Below are 25,151 nucleotides of genomic sequence, written 5' to 3'. Positions count from 1 at the left end.
AGAAACATTGAAATGTTATCTTTAAGTCATCAAAAGCTTGGTATCAGACAAATGAAACTGTTATGTGAAATTATCATTTTTAATTTTGGATAAATTGCTATAATACTAGATGTCAACCACTAAGCCAAGCATGGGAAGAACGGATGGGGAGAGAATGGGGTGGGGATCGGTTGGGGGCTGACTGGGCGATGTGTGCATGTATGTCTACAAAAGTTTGTATCCCACTATGATGTATGAATACAGTGCACCAATAAAAATAAAAAAAAAATTCAACTCCAGGCTAGAGGTTGTAAGGAGGCCATTAAATGAACTGAGTTCTCAGCCCAACATTTGTCACAAAGGAGAAACCCAATGAGTATTTTGAACAAAAAGATATGTAAGTAAATATGTTTTACTAAAAAAAACCCATCATAAATTATATATACTATACATTGTTAATTAGTACTGTATATATTTAATATTTTAAAGATCTTATGTACTTTAATCTTGGCCTTAGGGTTTTAATATCAGCACACTGTCTCAATTAGCATCACTGGCTTACATGTTCCTCTCTGGCAATCCTGGACTTAAGCTTCCTATTTTAAGGAATCTATTAGATGTCTTAGAATAAGTAGATGGTAAGCGCCAGGCGTGGTGGCGCACGCTTGTAATCCCCACACTTGGGAGGTGGAGACAGGAGGATCGTGCTGGTTTGAAGCCAGCCTCACTGGCTTAAGAGACCCTGTTTCCAAAAAATATATAAAATAGGTCTGGGATTGTAGCCCAGAGGTAGAAGGGTTTCCAGGAACCCCAGTACCACCAAAAAAGAAAAAAAAAAAAAAAAAAAAAAGAAAGAAGAAAGTAATTTAGGTCTTTCTATTTATTATCACATATGTAAAATATCTTAGGGAAATATTTTGTGGCACCCAACACTGCCACACTTTCAATAAATTAGGGATGTGTAGTCACTGCTTTAAAAATGAGCTCTAGCATCCCTCAGGGTCTCAAAGTAATGAGGTAACCACTTGGACTCTTCCTGGCTGTGCAGACTCGGCCAATAGAAGCTAGGTTTAAAAAATTGAATTGTTGGTGACAGAAAAAAATTGAAGCCACCAGGCAACAGTGAAAACAATGTCAAAGTACAGGTTTTCCTCTCTTCTTTCCTCTCCCAAGAAAAAAAGATGTGTGCTTACCAAGTACCTTCTTCTTTGTTTAAAACCAAGTCTTTCTCATTTTGTTTTGAGTAGGTAGGAAAACAAATAAGTAAATTGATTATATAAATACACTGGAGAGAGAAGAGTGGACAAGACGACAAAAGAAGGGACACACGAGGTAGGATGTTGTTAGGATAAGCTAGAGAGTTGCTCAGAGAGAGAAGAGGGTTATAAATAAAGAGCATGACCAAAATTTTATTGTGCTTTAAGCAAGACTAATTCTACCCTTATCTTCATTTTGTCTGTAACTATCCACTGTTCCCACCCTATCCACCCCCCCAAAAAAAAACACTATTTAAAAATTTTAACTATTTCTCCAGGACTTTGGAGTCAAATGTGTTGTTGTTGGAAGGAGACATTTAAATTTGTTCATGGATTTGTTTGCTCAACACAACATAATGTTCAGCTTTCTTTCTTGGGCGTCATTTTGGCTTCATCCCCTGTGGCCGGGGGTCAGGCTCCTCTGTCTGAGGTGGCTGCTGTGGTGTTCCTCTGTGGGGCAAGAGGAGGGCTCACTGGTAACTGGGCAAAAGCAGATATAGAGAAAACACATATGACATTCCTATAAGGACTGAGGTTGAACTCGAGGGTGCTCATTCAATTTCATGGATTTGGAGTGAAAAGTGTCAAAAGTTCCTGGCCATGGTTATCCATCAAAAGATTTTCAACTCGGGCTTTTTGCTCTGTGCTTCAAAACTGCTCACCTGGTCTCCAACTGGCAGCTATTGCCAATTTCTCAGAGAAGGATGCTCTATACTCAGCATTTTCTGCTAGCCCCCAAATCTGGTTTGCCCTTCCCAAATCACTTTAAAAATCCACCGCATCCATTAGTCCAAGGAGTTTGAGTTGACTAGGGCACATGTTTCAGAATACAAATTTTCAAAATTGACTTCAGATTCTAGGGTCTTCCCTTCCTCCCTCCCTCTTTCTCTCCTCTCTTCCTTTGTTCCCTCTCTCTTTCTTTCTCTTTAGTTTTGCTTTCCTCAATTATTAGTCTATATGATTAAGGGCTTTTCACCCATCAACAGCTTAAGGTGTTGTTTCAATAGCTTATAAGGAACAAAACACCCTATTAAAATCTGCCCCACAGGTGAAATTTCCTTTAATTAAGAACTCAGAGTATACCTGGCTCCTTTTTCCTTTTGCTCTTGGCAAGGCACTTGTGTAGTTACACCAATAAACTGTGCCCCTGGAAAATTTTAAATCTATCTTTATGGGTAGTGTTTTGTAATTTATAGTCAGTTATGAATATAGCTGAAATTTTTTTCCCTTCGATGACACAAAACTGTTCTAAAATTGGCTGTTGACTGGCCCACAGTGACCTGGGAGAGGGAATTACCAAACACTGAACTCTTGAAGAAGAAAAATTGGGCATAGCAGTTTACTTACGCACATCATCTCACTCCTCTTCTTTTTAATTCTATATTTAGATTCTAAGTAAACTTTCCTGCTTCTACAATATTTGGAACACAAGGATATAAATAGTGATAGCTTTAGACTGGAAAGATAAATACAACCCTGTACCAAAACTCCGCTTAACAGAAATAATGCAGGTCCAGTTGTGACATTGTTAGAACTCAGTGGTATTAAACATGCCACCATGACTCCCAAAAATAGAAAGAGAAAAAAACTATTTTTTAAAAAATCCTGTGGTCATGAGAGATAGCAAAGTTATAGCTGGTTATTATTTACTCCTGGTGTAGAGTATTAGTGTGAAACCAATCTTTGTCCCACTGGCTTAGACTAAAAGAACTGTGAGTGAGGCCCAGTAACAAGGAATTTGTCCTCGGTTGGAAAGAAGCGGATGGCAAGAGAAGACCATGATAACAGTATGACAGAAAAGAGGAGAGAGTTTTTATTATATGGTTTCCATTCCATGGGCTCATTTTCTTTCTTACTTACTTTTTTTGTGTGCGAAGGTACTATAGATTGAACCCAGGGGCATTCTACCTAATTTACATATCCAGATCTATTTTATTTATTTTGAAATGGTCTCACTAAATTGTTGAGGACCTTGCCAAGTTGCTGAGACTGGCCTCGATCCAGTGACATTCCTGTTTCAGTTTCCCAAGTACTAGGTGACAAATCGGGTCCCTCACCCTTCCCTGCAGGAGTCAGAACCCTGGAGAAGGAGGAGGAGACTCTGCTAGGCAGGCAGGTGATATCACAAATCAGGCAATATCATGAGAGAAGCAGCATTTCCACACATAGTCCCACCCCCAAGACATATACCTTAAAAAGAGAGGCATTTTCCCTCTAGCCTCGGATGAGCCCACAGGTCTTCAGGACTGTCCAGCCCCCATCCCCGGAAGGACCGCAATAAATCTGGCACTGCACTCCCTGGTCTCTATCATGCAAACCTAATACTACGATTACAGTCATGCAGCATCATACCCAATTCATGGTCTCTATTTCTTTCCAGCTTTTATGTCACAAGCTCAAACAATACTACTAAAGATGATTTTCAATCTGTAAGTTTTTTAAATTAATGTTGAAAGCATAATATTTCACACAACAGAAAAAATATGAAATAAAGATGTTTGCTGCCTACTGAGGTGCAGAAACCAATTTGCTTTTGGTTTAGTCAGGTTTTGGAAAACACAAAGGGACACTATGAACCATGGGCAGGACAGTGACTGGTATGATGGGATGTGGCACCAACAGCTTCAGCAGCAGCAGTGAGAGGAGAAGCCAGCACAGAGTTGGCCTCAGGACTCCGGGATAGCAACAGCTCCTACACAGACATGAACAGGTGCAGCACCAGTCTTCACAACATGGCCCTCCAGTGGCAGGGTGCTTTGGGTGGGTGGGACCAGCGGTGTGTGGAGGCAGGAGATTGGTATGGTAATTGAGCAGAGGGAGAAAGTGACTAATGGTGGTGCCAAGTATGAGGAGGTTGTGTTCGCAAGAACTCCATCTTCCAAGACAAAGCAGGTATTTGGGGCATCACTGTGATTAGGAATGCTACTGAAATTGAATGAATGAGAGCCGGAATTCAAATATATAAGGAAGGAAGTCCAGCCTCTGTTTAAATAGATAATGTGTCCCAGTGGACATACCCCAATAGCTGTTACTAAACTAAGTATCAACTTGTGCAAGTGAAATTGTCCCTTGCCTCACATTACTTTCAGATGTCTGCCATGATATAAGTGTGGACACAAGGCTTGCTGGTAATAATTTTAAATCAGATTTTGCTTCATTTTACACATAAGCTCATTTTTCTCAATTTTAACATGCAGTGAATTTTGAAGGAATGTAATTTTGTGGCCAAGCAAGGGAACACTATACTTCGTTTTATTTGTGACTTTCTCAAGAGTTATTCACCATCTTGGAAAGGTACATCCCCAGTGGCGATGTGCCCCATGAAATCTTAGTTTCCACTCCAATACAACCACATCAGTCTGAATCTGTAGCTGTCACATTCATGGGGATTCTGAATAGGAGTGAAAGGAGTGAAAACTTTTGAGTATTTAAGTATTTTTCATTACATTACACTCCGGAGTCATAAACTATGTGTGTGTGTGTGTGTGTGTGTGTGTGTGTGTGTGTGTTGCTATATTATAATTTTGTTCCTCTTATTTGGCTTTTATATTATAGTAGGGGTACTCGGCTTAGTTACCTTTTGGTCACTGTGACAAAATACCTGAGGGCAACAACTTAAGGAGGAAAAGTTTATTTGGGCTCATAGATTCAGATGTTTCAGTGCACACTTGGCTGACTCCATTGTTTCTGGTTCTATGGAGAGGGAGTGCATTATGGCAGAAGGGTGTAACAAAGCTCACTACTACATCATGGCAGCCTGGGAAGCAGTGATGAGAGAGAGAGAGAGAGAGAGAGAGAGAGAGAGACAGACAGACAGACAGACAGACATGCTGAGGAGGCTGAGGACAAGATCAACCCTTTCAGGGAAGCTGAGAGAGACCTACTGCCCCCAACTAGGCCCCACCTCCAGTAGTTTCTACCACCTCCCATAGTCCATTCAAGTATGAACACATCAATGGGTTAATCCATGGATGAGGGCAGAGACCTAATGATCCAAGAGCTTCCTCAAAGCCCCATCTCTGAACATCTCTGCTGCTTCGGGAGATCAAGCTTTCAACACATGAAACTCTGGACATTCCAGATTCAAACCATAATAGGCATTATACTGATTTGTTGAAATTAGGCATATAGGTAATTTGTAGATAAACTAGATGTCAATAAACCTATCCGTTATCAAAAGAGAAGTTGGGGTCTGGTAGAAGTAGGAAGACTTTGGGATGACCCAGAAGTGCTTGGTAGCAGGATTTTAAGGTAAAGGAGCCTGAAAGTAGCAAGCATAGGGAAATAAAGAAAAATCCTTGGGACCATATTAGAATCCAAGTTTCATTCCAGGATGGTGAGTATTGGAAACCAGGAGTCTACACCAGACCAGATTAAAATGGTACTAGTACTTTCCAATCAGTACTTAGGAAGATCTTTATGAAAAGAATATGCACAACACTTAGCATTTATGAGGTAATCACTCTGTGTATTGTCCCAAGTACTTTATTAACTCAGTTGATCCTCTTAACAAAGCTGAGACAGAATTATGATCATCCCTATACTACAGACAGAAACTGAGGCATGGAGAAGGCATTAAACTTACCCAAGGACACTAAGCTATTGTGTGGTCAACCTGGAATTCACACATATGGAACCTGATTCTGTCTGCACCTACTATGATCCTCCAGCAGTCATGCAATCCAGTCAAAGCAACTACTCCTTCTGAAAATATTTTCAGGAACCATTAATTCCACCAAAATCATATATTGCCTATAAAATATAATTTGGCTTCATTCATTAATCCACATTTTCAGATTGGGGCTTTCCAAACCAGTTCAGCACTGTAATCAGTGATCTTTAAAGAATATTATATAATCTTCTCATAAATACCAGAAAATCTTCTCATAAATACCAGAAAAGCAGTTTTCATAAGCATAGAAAACGAATTCTTGTCTATCCCAAGCAGCCCACAGAGTGCCACCATCATTCTAAAGGCTCCGAATGAAGGCTTGTGGCAGCACCAACATCTGAGTCACCCCTAGTCCCAGCATAAGACTACAGGATGGAATTTGTAATAGTGAGTTTTCTGTGCTTCCTAGAAAGGTGGTAGATGTCTTGGGGTGTTGAATCTGGAGTAGGCTCATCAGAAAAAGAGGAACAGAAGACAGGATGAGGAGGACCCTCAAGGGAGAGTTTCCTGGTGAGCACTCAGGACTGGAGCTCTGGCTTTCCCAGGGCTGGCAGTTTCCATCTGCTACTGAGCTCTCTATAAAAACACTAAAACATGCTTGCCTCGTGTACATAAGGCCCTCAGTTCAATCCCCAGCACTGCAGAAAACAAACAAACAAAAAACCATCTTTAGTCTATAGTAAATCCACTTAACTCTGCTTATGTACAAATACTGTGATGAATAAGAAATTAAAGGATGTTAATGAAATAAGATGAAAGAAGAAGAGGAGAAGGATGAGTAAGATAAGGAACAGAATGAGTAAATAAATCCAGTTTCTCATTAGATCCAGATATAAAAGTTTTCTTTAAATAGGTCCTTTGTTATTTTTATATTATATAATACAGGTTTAAAATACAGAATAGCCGGGCGTAATGGCGCACGCTTGTAATCCCCACGCTTGGGAGCCAGAGACAAGAGGATCATGCAGGTTCGAAGCCAGCCGTGCTGGCTTAAGAGACCCTGTTTCCAAATAAAAAATATAAAAGTAGGTCTGGGAGTATAGCCCGGAGGTAGAAGGGCTTCCAGGAACCCCAGTACCACCAAAAAAAAAAAAAATACAGAATAGAGTTTAAGTGTACCTCGGTGTTAGAGTACAGTACTTGAGATATGGATCTGCTGCTTTCTAGCTATGTAGCTTAAAGACTCTCAATTTATTTATCTATAAAGGGCGTCAGTTTATCTATCCTTAAAGGTTATAAAGGAGTAAGATCAAATAGTGGACAGTGTCACAGCATCAAGCATAGGATAAGTCTAAAATGAATGTTACCTCTTGCTCTTATTTAAAGTAATTTATCTCTAAAATAATCCTGAACCATGTATCATAAATCCCTACTATAATTATTATAAAACAAGTCCCAGATAAGTACTAATTCTGTTTGGTGGTTGTACTTAATCCCTAACTTTAAATCATATTTGCTTGCCTATGTCTTTCCACGTCAGAATACTTATAAAAAGAACAATATATACTGTTGTGACAGTTATATGTCAATGTAGAAAACCAAAACATCTCATCCACTTTTCTTCAGCAAATCAATTTGTTGGTATCTTGAGCAATACGGAACTAATGCCTTATATATTACTTTTATAGATTGATAATACATATTCTCTGTATTTTCATGACAATCCCATGAAGAAAGAATGGCCAGTATAATTTTTCCCATGTTACAAATCTAGAAAAGAGGCAAAGTGGATTAAGGCCTTTTCCCAGAGTCATATTACCCAGCAATGGAACCAGAATTAGGTTTCTTCTTTCCTAAACCACAGGACTCTTGATTTTTGCCTTTGCTGTAAATGACTGCCCCGGGCTGGCATTTTTATCAGTACAGATATTCTCATATGTGTTCAGTAAAAGAGGAGGAAATCTCAGCCATGAAAAAGCCTTCTTAGACAATGTACACGAGTTACCTGCCTTTGTTCTTGTAGGGGTGAGCTGGTCCTTTGGAATGGAACACTTTTACTTGTAAAATGGCTATGGATGCTGAATTGTACTGCCGCTGTGATTCTGACATCACTATTTAAAATGACTCAGAAAGAAAGAGAAAGTTCTGTATTTCGCCATTAGATGGTGCTAGGAGAAGTTGAAAGAAAATAGTCTCAAAAGTTACTAACATAATGAATCATAGGGCTTGAAAGGGGTTTACTATATAATAGAGTCTATACCTCTCTCCCAGACAGGAGCACACCCAGCCTATCATTAAAGAGTAAGACAGCTTCCAAAGATACTCCATTATTCAGCTAATTATACTTCTGTGGAGATAGATGTCCTTTCTAATGACAACTTTGACTGCAGAGGAAGAAATTCTAAGCTTCTATGTGGGATGGAAATGTGTTTTATTTCGTAGGTTGCTGCAACTCACCTTTTAGGTATTTATCATTGTATTTTTTTTTCAGCACAATGTGTCAGATTGGAAGAGACTAAATGTCTGTTGCAATATATTAGTACTAATGTGTTGCATTATTATTATGCATACAATGAGAAGTTCAAGAGATGAGTCATAACAAGCATCATCCTTCCATGAATACTGTGTTATGTAACATATAATGGGTGAAGTGGTGTGCATTTTAGCTAATGCATTACATTAGTAGACTTTTATTTTCTAATACTGATGGTAGTGTTGCAAATCAAAAGTCAGTGCACAGCTCTGGACTTCTGTGAAAATAAATGAAGAAAACATTGAGCACTGCAAACTTACCCTAATTTTCTTTCACAGCACTTATAATTTTGATGTTGTTCAATATCTGCCCACCACAAGAGACTGGGAGAATGATTATTTTGAAGTTCAACATACTGTGTCTCTCACACTGAACACTCCTCTCCCTCTCCCTCTCCCTCGCCCTCGCCCTCTCCCTCTCCCCCCTCCCCCTCCTCCCCTCTCTCTTTCTCTTTCATGGATGTTTTAAAATGCAAAAGTGAATGAATCAAAAATCACTGTAGAGTATACTTCTCTTTCACACACTGGTCTTACTCGCTGGCAGAAAGACAAGTTTCAGGATGTCTTTTTTTTTTTTTTAAAAGACCTTGGGAGTTGAATCCAGGGCCTCACACTTGCTAGGCAAGTATTTTACCACAGAGTTACATACTTTTTTTTTTTTTTTTTTTTTTTGTGTGTGTGTGTGTGTGTGTTTTCTGCTGCTACGGATGTAACACTTGTGTAAGTGCTCTACTGATTAGCCACCCCTGGTAAGTTTCAGGATGAATTTCTACCAAGTAACTAAATCCTAGAAGCTAACTGTGCTCTGAACTTTTTAAACTCTAGATATTAAGCCCCAAGAGGAGCCCTTGGTAGCTTAAAAATAAAATGTTTGGCCATTGCTGTAAAACTTTGTCATCTATGTTACAGCAAGTAATGTTTTTAAGGCATCTTATCAAGACTTTGGATTAACTCCCAACATTACTGTTGCATACACAGTGGTTCAAGAAGAATTTATATGGGAATAAATGGACCAGTTACTGCTTGGGTAGGCTAAGTGGACAGAAGAATGATGTGGTTTCCAAAAACAGGTTACAGAAAGCAGCAGATATTTTTTTTCTCATTTTTAAGGAAATGAAGCAAGGCTGTGCTATAGTTTTCTCAAAACTCTTTATTTGATTTTGGCTGTGATTAGTTAATCTAGATATTCCTGGTTCACAGACAGAGCTGTGAATTCTATAGAGTGGTCAGGCCGGGCAGGTGGTCAGGGAATTTGCATGATTTTGTGGTTTCCATGGCATTCTGCCTGATTTGCAATCATGTTCAAAATTCTCACCAGTAGATTATTCATTTGGGCTGAAGTATTTCCTATGGTGGGGGGAATGTACATCTTGAGAGAAGAAATTATGATAGCACTAATTAATATATCAGATTAGCTAGCTCTGAGAAGCAGAGGCAAGATCTGGGAGCATGTGCAGATTGAGGTTTAGGGTAGAAATAATCAAGCATGACACAGAAAGATAAATCCCCATGAAACCCAGAGAAAGGGCATCTAAGTAGCCGGTGGGGAGCATAGAGCTCTTTGGTGCTGAACAGGAAGAAAGATTAGTATTATCTTACTTTAAAATGATTTGGAGGTGCCAATTCTGCCTAAAGAATTCTGTAGACTTTACCATAAACTGTAAGTAAAGATTGATCAGACACAAAATAGGTACTTGTTGGTTCTATCTGTTCAATATCATTTTCTTCCTTGGATCCAATGAAACTGCCAGTCACAGTGCCCTGACTCTTCTACCTAATGCTGGTTGTTAGTGCTCCCATACATAATTTATATGCTGAAGTCCTAACTGTACCTGAAAATAAGTCTATATTTGGAAATAAGGCCTTCTTACATAAGTAATTAAGGAGTTGGGTGTGGTGGCATCTGCTTAGAATACCAGTACTTGAGAGACTGAGAGGATTCCAGGTTTGAGACCAGCTGTAGCAATTTAATGAGATCCTCAGCTAGGTAATGGGACCCTGTTCCACAGTAAAAAGTAAAACAGGGCTAGGGATGTAGCTCAGAGATAGAACACCCCTGTGTGCAATCCATAGTATTCCCTCACACATACAGATACACATGACTAAGGTCAAACAAATTCATCAGAATAGGCCTTAATTCAGTATGGCTGCTGTACTATGAAGAGGAGATTGGGATACAAAAAAAGACTGTGTGGGAACACAGTAAAAAGGCAATCATCTACAAGCCAAGAAGAGAGGTCTCAGAAGAAACGAGTACTGGAGATTGAACCCAGGGGCATTCTACCTCTGAGTTACACCCCCAGCCCTACTTTTTATTTTTATTTTGAAACAGGGTTTCCCTAGGTGGACGAGCATCTCACTACTTGCCAAGGCTGTCGTTGAACCTGTGATCCTTCTGTCTCAGCCTCCCAAGTATTGGGAATACAGGCATGTACCACCATGCCCAGCTTTAATCATGGACTTTTAGTCTCCAGAACTATGATAACTAAGTTTTTGTTGTATAAACCACCCAGTCTGTGGCACTTTATTATGACAGCACCAGCAAACCAATATACTGGCCATGTGAATATTCTCAGACCAATCACTGGCAGGAGACAGTTTCTGGTCACAGTGCTGACCAGGGTGGGCTGGTGATACACACTGGTGTTTCAATTTGGAGGTGGAAAAGAAGTGTTTGTGTTTCAGAATTGGGAGCAGCTAGTAGTTCTCTTTCCTATCATGTAGGGGAAAACCCATCTACAGAAAGGAGGACAACACATAGAAAGAAGTCAAGATGAGACCATACTACAGAGAAAAAGAGGGAAAGGAAAGAGGAGAGTAAGAAGGAGGAGGAGAAGGGGGCCTTGAAGGGAAGGAGAGAGAACAAGAGACAGATATTTTGTAACTTTGTCCCTGGAACTAGTTAAGCTTGAAGGCAGATCCACCCTGGATTTATTAATTAACCAACTAATTCCTTGTTGGCTTGCACTAGTTTAAATTGGAAAGGAAATAGTTCTCACCCAGACATCTATTATGCATACATTTTATCTGAGGCAGAGGTTTATGATACATAGAAAGGATTTAGCCACCAGGGAATTCAGTCTAGATGGAAGTAAAAAATAATAGCAGAAAGCATTATATGTTAAATTATAAATCTCCAATAAGTGTCAGTGGAAATAAATGTTGGAAATGCAGAGAAAAAGAGAAATCATATTTTGTTGCTGTGATCTAGAAGGAAGATACACAAAGAGAAGAAAAAAAAATTCTAAGTAGAAGGTGTCAAGAAGGTATCCATAGGGGCAACTAGGAGGAAGAGAAGAAAGGACAGAAGAGAAGATGAAAAGAGGAAGAGTCTGCCCTTTACAAACCAAAGCAAGCCTAATCCTTTCTGTGTTAGATGAGGCTCTTCTCTGTTTCATCTTTTTAATGTTTAGAGCTTAAGAAAAATCTCCACCCAGCACCCACTGCCATCTAAATCAATACTCTTTCTTTCTAAATCAATGCTCTTTCTTTCTGATTTGGGTTTTCTGGTCGTATTTCTCACATAAGCTTGGTATAGTATTTCTTTCACAGTGCCCATGTGTAAAGAAGCTAAAATACAATAGTCAGCAAGAAGTGGCAGATTTATTTCCTCCACTCAAAATGCAGAACCATTATGGTAAAAAAAAAAAAAACTGCCCAGAGAACTAATCTATAAGATGTACTAAAACATCACTGGATAAGTGGAGAGAGACCTCTCACCATTGTCTTCCTGCTCTACCCTCTGGCAGCCAGTACCCAGCTTCTCCTCAGAAGAAATGGTGAATAAATATTTGAAGACTTTTGGGTTGAAGTAGTACAAAAATATGAGCCTATCTAGGAGAATTACTTGTTCATTTCCAGCCTGCATGAATGAAGATTAAGCAACAGCATGGGAAAGAGTTTGACCTGCACTTTCCATAGCAATGAGACGATCCGTCTCTTGGACGCAAGAGCAACCATCTATAATCCGTCTCTCCATCATGAAATTTATCAAGACTATATTAAGGTCTTTCTACATTACCTATGCAATTTTATAGTAGTTCTCTGGTTCTTCCATAGAACCACATAATCTATCATTAAAAATCATCAATTATGACTTGGAGGGATGAGACAGTATTTCCTATTTCTTCTGCTCCTTCCTCTTCCCTGCCTCATAGCATCAGATCAATATTGAACTCCTATTAGGCAAATGAGCAAATTAGTCTAAATAGTGGCGATACCCACATATAACTAAACTTGAATAGTTGAAAAATAAAGTCCCTCATTCAGGGAACATCGGTCCTTGTGGAGAGACACACAGAAAAATAATATAATGGAGGTTTTTACAGTTTCCAATAGGAACACAGAATGTAAATTTACCTACACAAATCAGGTAGACTTCCCTCTGAAGACAGTGTTGAGTCAACGTCTAAAATACTAATGGAATAAACTTTTAATGTGAAATGCGTACACATAATATTTCTGGTATTATCTCCAGGTCAGTGAAGTTGGGGCACTTATTTTCTTCTTTCTTTTTTTTTTCATTTTAAAAATAATATGCTCAGTATGGAAAGAATGTGTCCTTGGCCTTCTGCTTGGTTTCTCTCAATCTTTCATGATTGAAAGAAAATTAATGCTCTATTTCCTGGTGTCAAATTTTTCTAGTGTAACTGAGGGCTGGATAAAACTTGAGAGACTTTCTTTTATAGACCACATCCAAAATATAAGTACACTCTACTGGATTCTCTTCTGAAATACATCCTGAGGAAAATGGAAACAGAGGAGTGGGTCTTCTCTACTATAACAAATGCGACCAAACATCAAGAACTGTTGTCTCATCAGCTTCAAATCTCTGAAAATTTTTTTTGGATTCTTTTATACTATGAGTTGCTAGGAGTAATTCTTAAACATTTTTGTTATTGTTGTTCTTTTCATAAATATTTTAGAGGTTGATTGAGAGAATCTGCTTGAGGGGAACAAGCCAATTTTCTAAGAGATGGAAATTGTGCTGCCAATTTGGGGTAATGTGATGGTTTTCTATTTTAGCACTGTGAGGAAGACATCCTAGGAAGAGAGAAAGGCACACTTGCATGATTTACTACCACGTTTATTGTGCATGAGCTGAGGAACAGATTGAGGATTTTTCTATGATTGGTGGCTTAATGGACTGTGTGAAAGAAAACTATGAATGTTGCAGGCAGTTGGAGGGAAATACCTCAGGTGGTAGACAAAGTGGTCCAGGTTTGGTAAGGAAAAAATGTGATTAATAAAAATGATTGATAGACTTGAAGAAAGTGGCAGAATATAAAGTACCAGGATTGTCACATGGGTTTTTAGTCTCAGCAGTACTGAAGGTGTGATGAAACCTGGGAGTCTGTGATTACAAAGTGGTAAATTTGTTTGAGTTCTCAAAGGGAGCTCCCTGGGAGATGCCGGTGGCCTCCCAAGGCCAGAGTAATGGGAGACTGAAGTGGAGGTGAAATGAGGTCATGAATAGGATGGCCTCCAAGAGTTGTAAAGGAAGGATGATGGAGTCATCTGCACGGACATCAGAAGGGACAAGAATGATGGTTAAGTTACAAGTAGAGAGGAAGAATGGTCACCACTGTGGTTATTTTTTTGTTGTATAATATATACAATCCAAACATTGAAAGATAATAGGAAGAATAAATAACAAAGGGATATTGACAATTCCTCCTAACTCCAGAGTTAGGGTTTTGATTAAAATCCCAGCTTCACTGTTGTCCTAAGTTAGCAAAGTTTCTGTTTTGTGAGGAAAATGGAAACTGAAATTACCAAGGACACAGGGAAATATAAAGATGTGTTGAGCAGGAGAAGAGAGGGGAAGTGCAGGGAAGTAAGGTGGGTGGGGGAGAAGAACCAGGTCACTGGATGGTATCAGATGGGCCCTGAATTTTACAGGAGTAAGAAAAATGAAAAAGCTGGTATTACAGGCTTTTTCATTTCACTACTACATTGTAGTGCCTGCCTGTAATCCCAGTACTTGGGAGGCTGAGACAGGAAGATTGCAGGTTCGAGGCCAGCCTCAGCAACTCGGTGAAACTCTGTTTCAAAATAAAATTAATAATTTAGAAAAAAGGGCTAAAAGTAGAACATCCTTGGGTTTAATTCCAAGTGTAAAAAAGAGCATTTTTTCTCTATGTTTCCAACAATAAAACTATGCGGAGAGATATATCTATATGAGGGTGCTTAGGCCCTCGATACTGTCTTGTATCTTCTTAGGCCTTCAATTCTTTTCTTTTTAGAAACCAACAAAATTGTGTTGAAGAGTCTCTACATTTGATAGGACAAATCCTGGAAAAATACAGGCTATCTGACCACTTGAGCTTCTGAATTTGTAACCTCACATGCTAGGCCCCTGTAATCATGGTATTACTCCTGTCCTAGATAAAATCTACCCCCACCCCATCAAGTGAGAGCATCAGGAAGCTGATTATGGATCTCACTCCACCCCTAAACAGACTTCGGTAAGTAGATGATCTACTAGACTTGTTTTCTTCATTTAGGAAAGGATGGAGGTAAGTTCCCTCTTGCTGTAGTCTGATAATGGGCTGGACTGTACAGAAGCAAGAAAGGAAGTGAAAAGATATAAAACTGTTGACTTGGACCAGGCTGGCCATTGCAGAGATGGAGAAAAGTGGCTGGATTCAGTAAGCTTTGGGAATGGATGGCTTGCGGCAGAACTGAATGGGAATATGAATGCACTTCCAGAAATTCTGCCAATTAGAAATTCATTGGGTTTGCAATCCTTTATAAAAATGCAAATACATCTAAGAGGCTTATGACCAGGGCAAGGGTGTAATTTAGTCTGAATTAGTTCCGTCGGCTTGCTTTCTGCTATCACCTTGCTGAAGTTGGTCATACTAAAGAGATGAGAGTTTTACTTGGGGAAAATGTTTTGCATAAGAAATATAATCATATGTGGCACAAAAGGTGAGAGTCTTTGGAATGAAAGAAGCATCAAGGAACACACAGAAAACATAGAGAAGAGGTGTCAGGATTTGAGAGCACAGAAAAGAAGCAAATGTAGCCTTCGCTGCTTGAAATATTAAAAACTGAGTCCCCCTTCAAAGAAGTAACCATTACTGGCCAATATTTAAAAATAACTTCGGCGATGTTATTTTAATGATACATTTCATATTTAGTAGTATCTAGAATTTTGTAAAGTTTCATCTTGTTTAGGTACAACAAAAATTTATAAATTTTATCATATTCTTTTTTAGATGTACTCATTTTACTTTAAAAAATGAGAATGTAGACCCTAAGATGTTCAGAATGTTACCTTTGAATACAAATCTTGGTATATTTCAAACTTCACTTGGAAGTGCTCAAACCAAGATAAAACTACTGGAAAAAATGAGTTATGGCCCAAAACTTGGCAAACTCCTAACCAGGACTTCTTGGGTGGTGATGCTGCCCTAAAAAGAACAAAAACAACAACTCACAACCCAAGTAAAACAGTTTTCTTATGTTTTGTTCTGTACTCATAGTTCAAATATGAGAAAGTAATTATTTTACTTAAACACACACATTCCAAACTTCATAAAAGGTAACAAAAGCTACTAGTGACCACATGGGTCCAACTAAATATTATAAAGCTTTCTGCTCCTCTTTCAAAAGGCAAAATATTAAGTGGCAAGATAAAAATAAATCTTTGTCCTAGCCAGTAAAATTTCCATGGATGTGTGCCCTTCCATGTGACTCACAAGTCTAAGGTCAGGTACACTGTGTTTGTCTGTGGAAGGAAAGGACTGTGTGAGCCTTATGTGCTGTCTTTAGTCATGCCTCTGCATCTGGCTAAAACTCAATCCTGCCTTGCTTGTGTGGGTCCCAGCCATACTCATCAGTTTTCTCATTCTTCTTTGCTTAGCATCCTTGTCTCTACCTACTGCTGAAGATAAAGACTGGATCAGCAAGTCTCTATGGGGAAAAAGAGAACACAGAAAAATCATGGGGTCTCAGCACTGTTGTCCATTGCCAAACTCGATATTTATATGAATGAGTAACCTGGAGCCAATCTATCTCTTAAGTCTTGCCCATAATAATACATTGATGGTGCTTGAGACTAAGAACTTGTCAGGTGTTGTCTAAACCTGTTGGAGTCCCTTCTCTGCATCTTTCATATTCCTGCACGTTTCATAAATAGAAGCACTGGTGACTTTTGTTCTCAATTACCTTTTCAAAGATATTTATATAATGAATAGCTTTGAAAGAGTGTTTCACCCCAGAAAAAAGGGAAAGTTTGGTTTTTTTCCAGATCAACAAAAATAAAGTCTCCCTTTGGGGTAAAGATACATACTCACTACCTGTTATAAAAGATTCATACTTTCTAAGCCTGTGGGTTCCTCTTTTGAAATGCAAACCACCAAGCATACAAGTGTCAAAGTGCAGGAGTATTTATACCTAGGACTCAGTGAATTGATATAAATGCTGGTGGTTTGCCTATCGCCTTTCCTGTCAATAAAAACATTATTTGTCCCTGACCCAGGCATCCTATGTCTTCTGACAATGCCTATAAAATTTTGGCAGGTTCACTTACCAGCTTGGAAATAGAGTAAAAGCTCAGATCCTTTGCATTTTTTCATAGTAACAAAATCTTAGTGAATAATAAATTATGCAAAGAGTGAAATATTGTAAGGATTGCTGCTTAATTTTTCAAATCTGCAATAATCCAATTACAATTTCTGTTATTATGTGTTAGGTGTAATATATATGCCAGGCATGGTGGCTCATGTTTGTAATCTCAGCATTTGGGAGGCTAAGACAGAAGGATTGCAGGTTAATGACCAGCCTCAGCAACTTAGTGAGACCCTGTTTTAAAATAAAAAATAAAAAATTAAGGTCAAGGATATAGCTCAGGTATGGAATGTCCCTGATTCAGTCTGCAGTACCACACACATAAAAAATAGTAATATTTAATATGCTTTATTCTTTGAATCATATACTCATATACATGCATATAGAATTTACTTGATTTTTGAAATTAAGTCTATGAAATGGGTCATAGTATCTCTGCTTTACAGATTAAAGAAAACCAACAACCCCTGAAGATAAGTCACAGAGCTAGTAGGTGGCAGAGCTACCGTATCTGGTTTCAAAATTTTTGTCTCATCAACCTCAAATAAAAAGCAGCTTAAAATGAGATATGCGATGTGGCTTCAAGTATAATGTCTAGCTTATGTAACAATATGTTTAGTCTTATTATCTTAATCTTTCAACAGCACCATCTACTTGGTACAGACATGCTATTACCTAACCTTAGTTTAATATTAAATGTTTAGCCAGGCATAGTAGAGCACACTTGTAATCCCAGTACTTGAAAGATTGAGACAGGAGGATCACAAGTTCTCAGCCAGCCTCAGCTAATTAATGAGGCACTCCACAACTTAGTGCAACCCTGTTTTAAAATAAAGAATAAGAACCAGGCATGTTGGTGCATGTTGGTGCACCCTTGTAATCCCAGCAATTGGAAGGCTGAGATAGGATGATTGCGGTTTGAGGACAGACTCAGTGACTGAGTGAGGCCTTTTGCAACTCAGTGAGACCCTGTTTTTCAAAATAAAGAACAAAAAAATAGGGCTGACGGTGTATCTTGGAGGTAGAATGCCCCTGGGCTTCATCCCCAGTACCATAAAAATAAAGAAAGAAAAAGAAGAAAGGAAAGAAAGAATAAAATATAGGGTTAGGGGTATAGCTTGGAGGTAAAATGGGCCTGGGTTCAATCCTGTTCTCCAAAAAATTTAAATATTCAGCATTCACAATAAATAGACTAGTTTTAATTTTATAAAATCTCAGTTTATATTATATGTTGTATATTTATTATAACCATCTACAACAAAAGCTACTGTTTATAAAATTTAGATTTAAAAATAATCCTGCAGATGGATTCTTTTAAAGCTACACATCCAAGAAAATTATCTTCAGTAAGGGAAAGATAATATGGTAGGAGAAATAATTCTACTTAAAAGGCTATATATTCCATGAAACTATCTTGTTACTCATAGAGACAAATAGAAAATTAACATCCTAGACCGAGTAGGGAAAAGACTACATAAATATAGAATTTATAGATATTCTTGAGAATAAAAAATGTTTAAAGCCAAAAAAGAAAATACTTCTTAATTTTATGGAAGCAAAATATAAAATATAAATTTGTTATAAGACTTGCTTGGAGAACTTTTTTAAGTTGATAATCCATTTTGAACCATAAAAAGGTTTTCACTCCTATAATTCCATTCTGCTAAAATGGAATCCCTCCTGTGATTCCATTCTACAATGCTCAAAAACTTAATGTTCTGAATCAACCATCCTGAAATATAAATAGTAACAAAGAAAAACATTCTTTAAAAATCTGTAATCTTTGTTCAAAATGCCAACATTTTTTCTCAGATTGCCTTAACTAAAGGAATTTTGGATATATATTAGTACTTTAGTAAGCTTAATAAGTTATTTTACTTCTCACAAAAATAAGACTTTTATAAAATAAAAACCTGTCCAGCTGGACCTTACCAAAAAAGAGGGATTATAGAGTCCATTATAACTGCCATATAAAATAATAATTACAGAACCAAATTTATACAGTTGTTTACTTAGAAATGTATCTTAAATTGAAAGATGTCTATAGTAATGAATGCATATCTATTATACACAGTTCATAATCACCAGACTATGGAACCAGCCGAGGTGTCCATCAACACATGACTAGATTGCAACATTAAGGGATAAACACAATGGAATTCTACTCAGTATAAAGAAACCCAAAATTATGTCATTTGCAAGGAAATAGATGGAACTGGAGAATATTATGGTGAGTTAGTCAACTACAAAAAGTGAAAAGTCAGATGTTTTCCCTTATATATGGGAGGAGCTACGGAGAAATTGGGACACAGGAGGGATTCCAGATAAAGAAGAAACCTTAGTGGAGTGAGGAAGGGGAAGGGAGGAGGGAGGAGGAAGACTGGAAGAGAGAAACACTTCAATGGACATGATGCCCATACAGAGAGGGGGAGGGAGTGCTCTGGGAAAGGGCTCACCAAGTGCTGTGTGCATGCATGCCTCTATCTCCCTGAACTTCACCACGATATATGATTACAATACACCAATAAAAAAGAAATAAATTAAGAAAAATTGAAGGGTAAATCACTAATTCATTTTTATCTTAATTCCTGGTAAGTTATAGTAAGAGACTGCAATTTGTACAGTGCGTCATACCAATAGAGTTTGTTTTTGGTATGGAGACAGAAACCCCATGAAAAGGCTGATGGGTTAATATGTCATCAGTTTTCTGATTCTACTAGCACATAAACTAATAAATAAAAGAATTAAAGCTATGCAATCGAGGCTGGGGAGTATATATAGCTCAATGGAAAAATGCCTGTTCAGTATTCATGAGGCCCTGGATTCCATCTCCAGCACCAAAAAATGAAAGAAAAGAAAAGAAAAACAAATAAAAGCTATACAAATCTAATTTTTCATTATGTATTGAAACACCGTCTAGGTGCATAAACTATTTAACATCAGATGGATTTTAAACAAGAGATTTGAGGAGCCTTTTCACCAACGAGTTTTAAAGTAGACTCTAATTTTGTCTGCAAGGGTTTGTTTCATCCATAAAGGCTCATTTACCTTCTGATGTTTTTTCCACTGTGGGAACCAACTCAGAACCTGAAGCTGGTAATTTTTGTCCTGAATTTGTAATATAGTCAAGACACGGAATTTATTCATTTATTCAGTATTTTATCTTAAACACACACATCAAAAGAATTGTAGAAAGGAGGAATATACTTTAGGATCAGAATAACTTAATCATGACAAAGCATATATTTTTTAAACTGTGAGTTTTATATAACCAGGAACTAAAATAATTGCTTTTAAAATGAAGCAGCAATTATCTAAAAGAAGAGAAACAGAAATATACATCTAGCAAACCAAAAGACAAAACAAAATAAAAAAAATCAATGCTATGCTTATGTTTCTTATTATCAAGGTCTTCCCATTGGAAAAGCCAGTAGACTAGGAACTATTTGTAATAGCAGAATTGACAGAGGAGCTAAAGATGCTATTCTGAGACCTTGTTGTAGGCATCTGCTATGACCTATATGTAACATACTTACACATAAAGAAACAAACTAAAGATTACCTGGAAATTTTCTAATTATTTGGCATAATCCTTTCTTTCTGCAAAGTGGTTGCTGTATTTCTGGTAATATATTTATCTGAAAGGAATGAAAAGGATTCTAGTGAGTTAGGCATTCATAAGTGGTGAAGCAAAGGAAACCCACAAGTACATAGAGTGTAAATGCATCCACATAAAACTTTGAAATATCTGAGTCAACATTCAAACCCAGAAAAACAAAGTGGTTTATTTGACAACGTAAAATAAAATCATGCCCTTAGAAATATTCAAAATATTTGGGACTACTCTTGAAACCGTTTTTTTTTTTTAATTTCAAACTCATTGCTAGATATAAAAGGAAATACTTAGGGCAAATATAGTAACACAAATAACTTCATAGTTGCAAATTTTGCCTTGCAAAAAATAGCACTAAAGATATCTCAAAGTCAACTCAATTCCAGGCTTCCAAAAGATGTCAGTGACTTTCAGATGAGTATTTGTGGCAATTCCGTGTTGTTTTGTCAAAGTTCAAAACTTTGGGTGTCATCTACACTTTGTCTGAAGGGCATTACTGCTTTCAAATCTAGAAGCCAGTCACTATGAAACTATATTTTAAGCAAAATTTGTTCTTAGAAAACTTTATAAGTGTTATAAATCCAAGTACATGTTATTCAGCTTATAAAGTAAAGATAAAAACAAGTTTAATTTTCTCCTTCTCTGGAGAATTTACAGATTGATTCACTAGCTATCATCAACTAAGTCCCAGCACTAAAGCCAAATATGGTAACACTTTGTGCCTTGTTAAAAACCAACAAAAAAAGTTCTCTTTAAATTAGCTTGGAAATCAGATTCTTTTTTGAGCCATTATTGATTACTTTCAAATTAATTCATTTTAATATAATAAATTATTGTAGTTTCTCCACTGTGTCCTGCTGGCAAGACTAGATAAAAAGAATTCAGCTGTGTTGGGGGCAACCCAAAACATGGGTGTGGTCCACTTCTGCACTTAATACAATAATAACCTTGAGTTGACTTTGCTTCTTTTTTTCATTTGTAAAATAAAGCATTCACAAACTTTGATCTCAGAGCTTTACTTCTACTGTAAGTTTTTGTCAATTCTGAAATAAATCATAGTTCTTAAAAATCATTCATTTAAAAAGTGCTTTGAAACAGTGTATGGATTAAATCTTCTCCAACATGTATAATCTTATTACTTCTATTCACTTATTCGGTCAACTTTCTTTCCTCTACTAATAGTTAGAGGAAGAATAAACTTCAGTCCAGGTTTCGGCAGAACCCACACTTGTGATTTTTGCATAAGCAATATTCCTAAATTTTGTATTTTTGCAGAGAGCCTATAATGATACTAAAGTCTGAGTCACTTAAATTCTTCTGCACTGGGAATTTGAAGATGGCTGTCAGGGTAGTACATTTTCAGTTTTAGGGTTTTTCTATATTACTCAAGTTCAAAAATGAGAGTTCTGGGACTAAATAGGAAAATATGGACTTTCATAAAGCCCTGAACTCTTCAATTCAGTATTCTTGAGAAGGGCTGGAAGAATGGACAGAGCAATGCTATAGTGTGGAGAAGCTGCAGTAGAGGTGATTTTTTGTTTGTATTTTTAAGTTAACACACAAAATATCTTTCTAAATTAGATTTTGAAAAGCTTTAAAAGTCAATAAAATTGAACCATTTTCCCCACGTAAGGCAAAATCACTTCATTGCTAGTGACTTAACAGAATCTTTAACAGTAGGAGGATTCAGAAAGAACACCAGAACTAGGTAAGCAGCATTCAAGGCCCCAGACTTGCCCATTTTCCCACCCTTTCCTAAAGGATTCAGAGCAAATATTCCATCAATGTGGACACTTAAGAGTGCCTGTGGTCATGCCATCCCATCCCATATGAAGGCCTAGAAGCGTCAGGGTAAGATGAATAACAATTGAATCCATAATTCAGGAGAATTTATGTAGATACTGCAAAGATTGAAAACAGCTATCGCAAACTTCAGACAGAAAGGTAGGTTACTGTGTCATATTGGAAAGCTCACTCTTCACATGAGGCCTGGGTTCAGAAAGATGAACCAACTTTGTAATCCCAGTACTTAGGAGACCGAGACAAGAGGATCACAGGTTTGCAGCCAGCCTCAGCTACTTAGTGACTCTCTCCACAACTAAGTAAGACCCTGTTTCAAAATAAAGAATAAAAAATAGGGCTGGGGGTATAACTCAGAAGTAGAATGCTCCTGGGTTCAATCATTGGAACTGCAAAAAACGAAAGGAAGGAAGGAAGGAAGGAAGGAAGGAAGGAAGGAAGGAAGGAAGGAAGGAGGAGGGGAAGGGAAGGGAGGGGAGGGGAGGGAGGAAGGAAGGAAGGAAAGAAAGAAGGAAAGAAAAAAGGAAAGAAGGAAGGAAGGAAGGAAGGAAGGAAGGAAAGAAAGAAAGAAAGAAAGAAAGAAAGAAAAGAAAAATGAATTGACCAGGGATCAACAAAGGACTTACTATGAAACATCAGAGCCAAGCCAAGCTAAGTAACTGTGTTATGCTTCTGTGTTCTATTTCCCTGCCCCCACCAGCTGACTTGTCCTCATGCTTTCCTTTAAAGTATGTCTTTAGAATTTACCAAGTGGCAGATAACATAAATATGGTGACATGTAACACCAGAAATGTCAACTCTGTTCAGCTCCCCAAAGGAACACCAGACTAAGCAGTTAAACTGAGCAACTCAGCACAAAGAGGTGAAAACATCCAAGGGTCATGGGTCATACAGCTGTTGCAAATCAACTGTAATTTTACACATCTGATTGTTACACCTAATGACGCTCTCCTAGATCCTAGTGCTGTTTGGTTTTTATGTCTATCATAAAATGTATAATTTGCATCATTATCAGGTAGAATATCATCAGAGGAGTTTTAATTTGGATTAGCTGATTTTCCTATGATTAGCTTCTTCAGCTTAACATTACAATAATTATTTTTAATAGCCTTCATTTAAAAAAATACAATTTTAGGCGCATAGCAGAATGGAGCAGGTATAGAGCTTTCTCATGTACCCTGCTCCAGTATCAACATCCCTCAGTACAATGGTCCATTTGTTACACTTGATGAACCTACATGGATATATCATTATCAGCCAAATAACCACTTTTTAAATTTATTTTAATTTTTTATGTGGAACATATTGAAAATGGCATACATTAAGACTATGCTTGGTACCCTCTTTCCATTTTCCCTTCCCCCCTCCCAACAATGATTGTCCAGGTTAACCATGCTATATTTATATTTTTACACAATTTCCGATATAGCTCCTTCATTAATCAACCTCAGCCTTCCATTCTAGCTTTGGCGAGGTTTCTCCTCCATTATCTGGAGTCACTCTGGTATCCCTAATACTCCCTAGTTTGGGCATATTAGAGAAAATATAAGTCCCTTTTCTTTCTGTGTTTGGCTGATCTCACTTAATATATGTTCTCCAGGTCTTTCTATCTTCTTGTGAATGACATGATTTTGTTCTTCTGTATAGCTGAGTAGAATTCCATTCTGTGTATTTCCCATTATTTTGTAATTCATTCAACTGTTGATGGAGACCTAGGTTGGTTCCCTATTTTGGCTATTGCAAATTATGCCCCTTTGTCAAAGATCAATTGACTATAGGTGTGTGGGTTTGTTTCTGTATCTTCTGTTCCACTGGTCAGTATTCCTGTTGTTGTGCCAATATCATGCTGTTTTTACTACTATTGCTCTATAGTATAATTTGAAATCCAGGATTGTGATGCTTCCTGCCTGGTTTTTATTGCTGAAGATTGCTTTGGATATTTTGGGTCTTTTCTTTCTTCACACAAAATTTATGACTGATTTTTCTAGGTCTATGAAGAATGACATTGGTCAAATAACCACTTTTAGTAAACACCAATCTTAATGTCAGACTTGAATGCTTTAAATACACATACAAATGAGGTGTTCATATTTATATGTAGACTGTGATTATTCTGTATTTGTCACAAACCTTTTATTTTTTTACTTTTTTAATTTTTTGTGAGTGGTACTGGGGATGGAATCCAGGAGCATTCTACCTCCAAGCTACACCCCCAGCCCTGTTTTTTATTCTTTATTTTGAAACAGGGTCTCACTGAGTTGCAAAGGGCCTCACTAAGTAGCTGAGGCTGTCTGAGAACCAGGATCCTCCTGACTCAGCCTCCCAAATGCTGGGATTATAAGCATGCACCACCATGCCCAGCACGTCACAAACCTTTTAGAAGGATTAAAATGCATATATAAAATGTTTAGACTCTGAGATATTTCTGAGAGATAAAAATGAAAGAAAATGTGAAAGAAAGAAAATGCTCATTTAAAAATATTTTAATCCCAAAGCATGTTCCAGATGTTTCATCTACATCTAAGTAGTTTCTATTACGTGTCACCAAAAGCAAAAGTAAAAATTGTTCTTCTTTCTGGACATATTTAATTCATAAAAGCAAAAATATAATGTTACTTATTAGCATTTGGGAAATGTTTATAAATCAGAAAAACTAAAACCACAGTATATCATTAACAAGGACAGAAGACCTTTGAATTTGAACTATTTCTAAAATCAAAGAAGGTATCCAGGAAGAATATTTTTCTAATCCCCAGAATAGTGAGAGTCACCCACCCATCAC

General features: G+C 37.5%; 1 protein-coding gene across 1 annotated transcript in view; it reads right to left on the bottom strand.

Annotated features, from left to right (window-relative positions):
* CPED1 (cadherin like and PC-esterase domain containing 1) overlaps positions 1-25,151 on the bottom strand; it is a gene marked incomplete at both ends in the record, with an annotated part of 287,330 nt that overhangs the window by 188,151 nt on the left and 74,028 nt on the right. Inside the window, one exon of the mRNA XM_080701788.1 lies at positions 20,519-20,594. Within this exon, the coding sequence (XP_080557914.1) occupies positions 20,519-20,594 (76 nt within the window). The remainder of the gene's footprint in view (positions 1-20,518; positions 20,595-25,151) is intronic.

This window comes from Muscardinus avellanarius, assembly GCF_963383645.1.
Source record: "Muscardinus avellanarius genome assembly, chromosome: 9".
Taxonomy (NCBI): domain Eukaryota; kingdom Metazoa; phylum Chordata; class Mammalia; order Rodentia; family Gliridae; genus Muscardinus; species Muscardinus avellanarius.
This window is presented reverse-complemented; position numbering and strand designations above follow the sequence as displayed.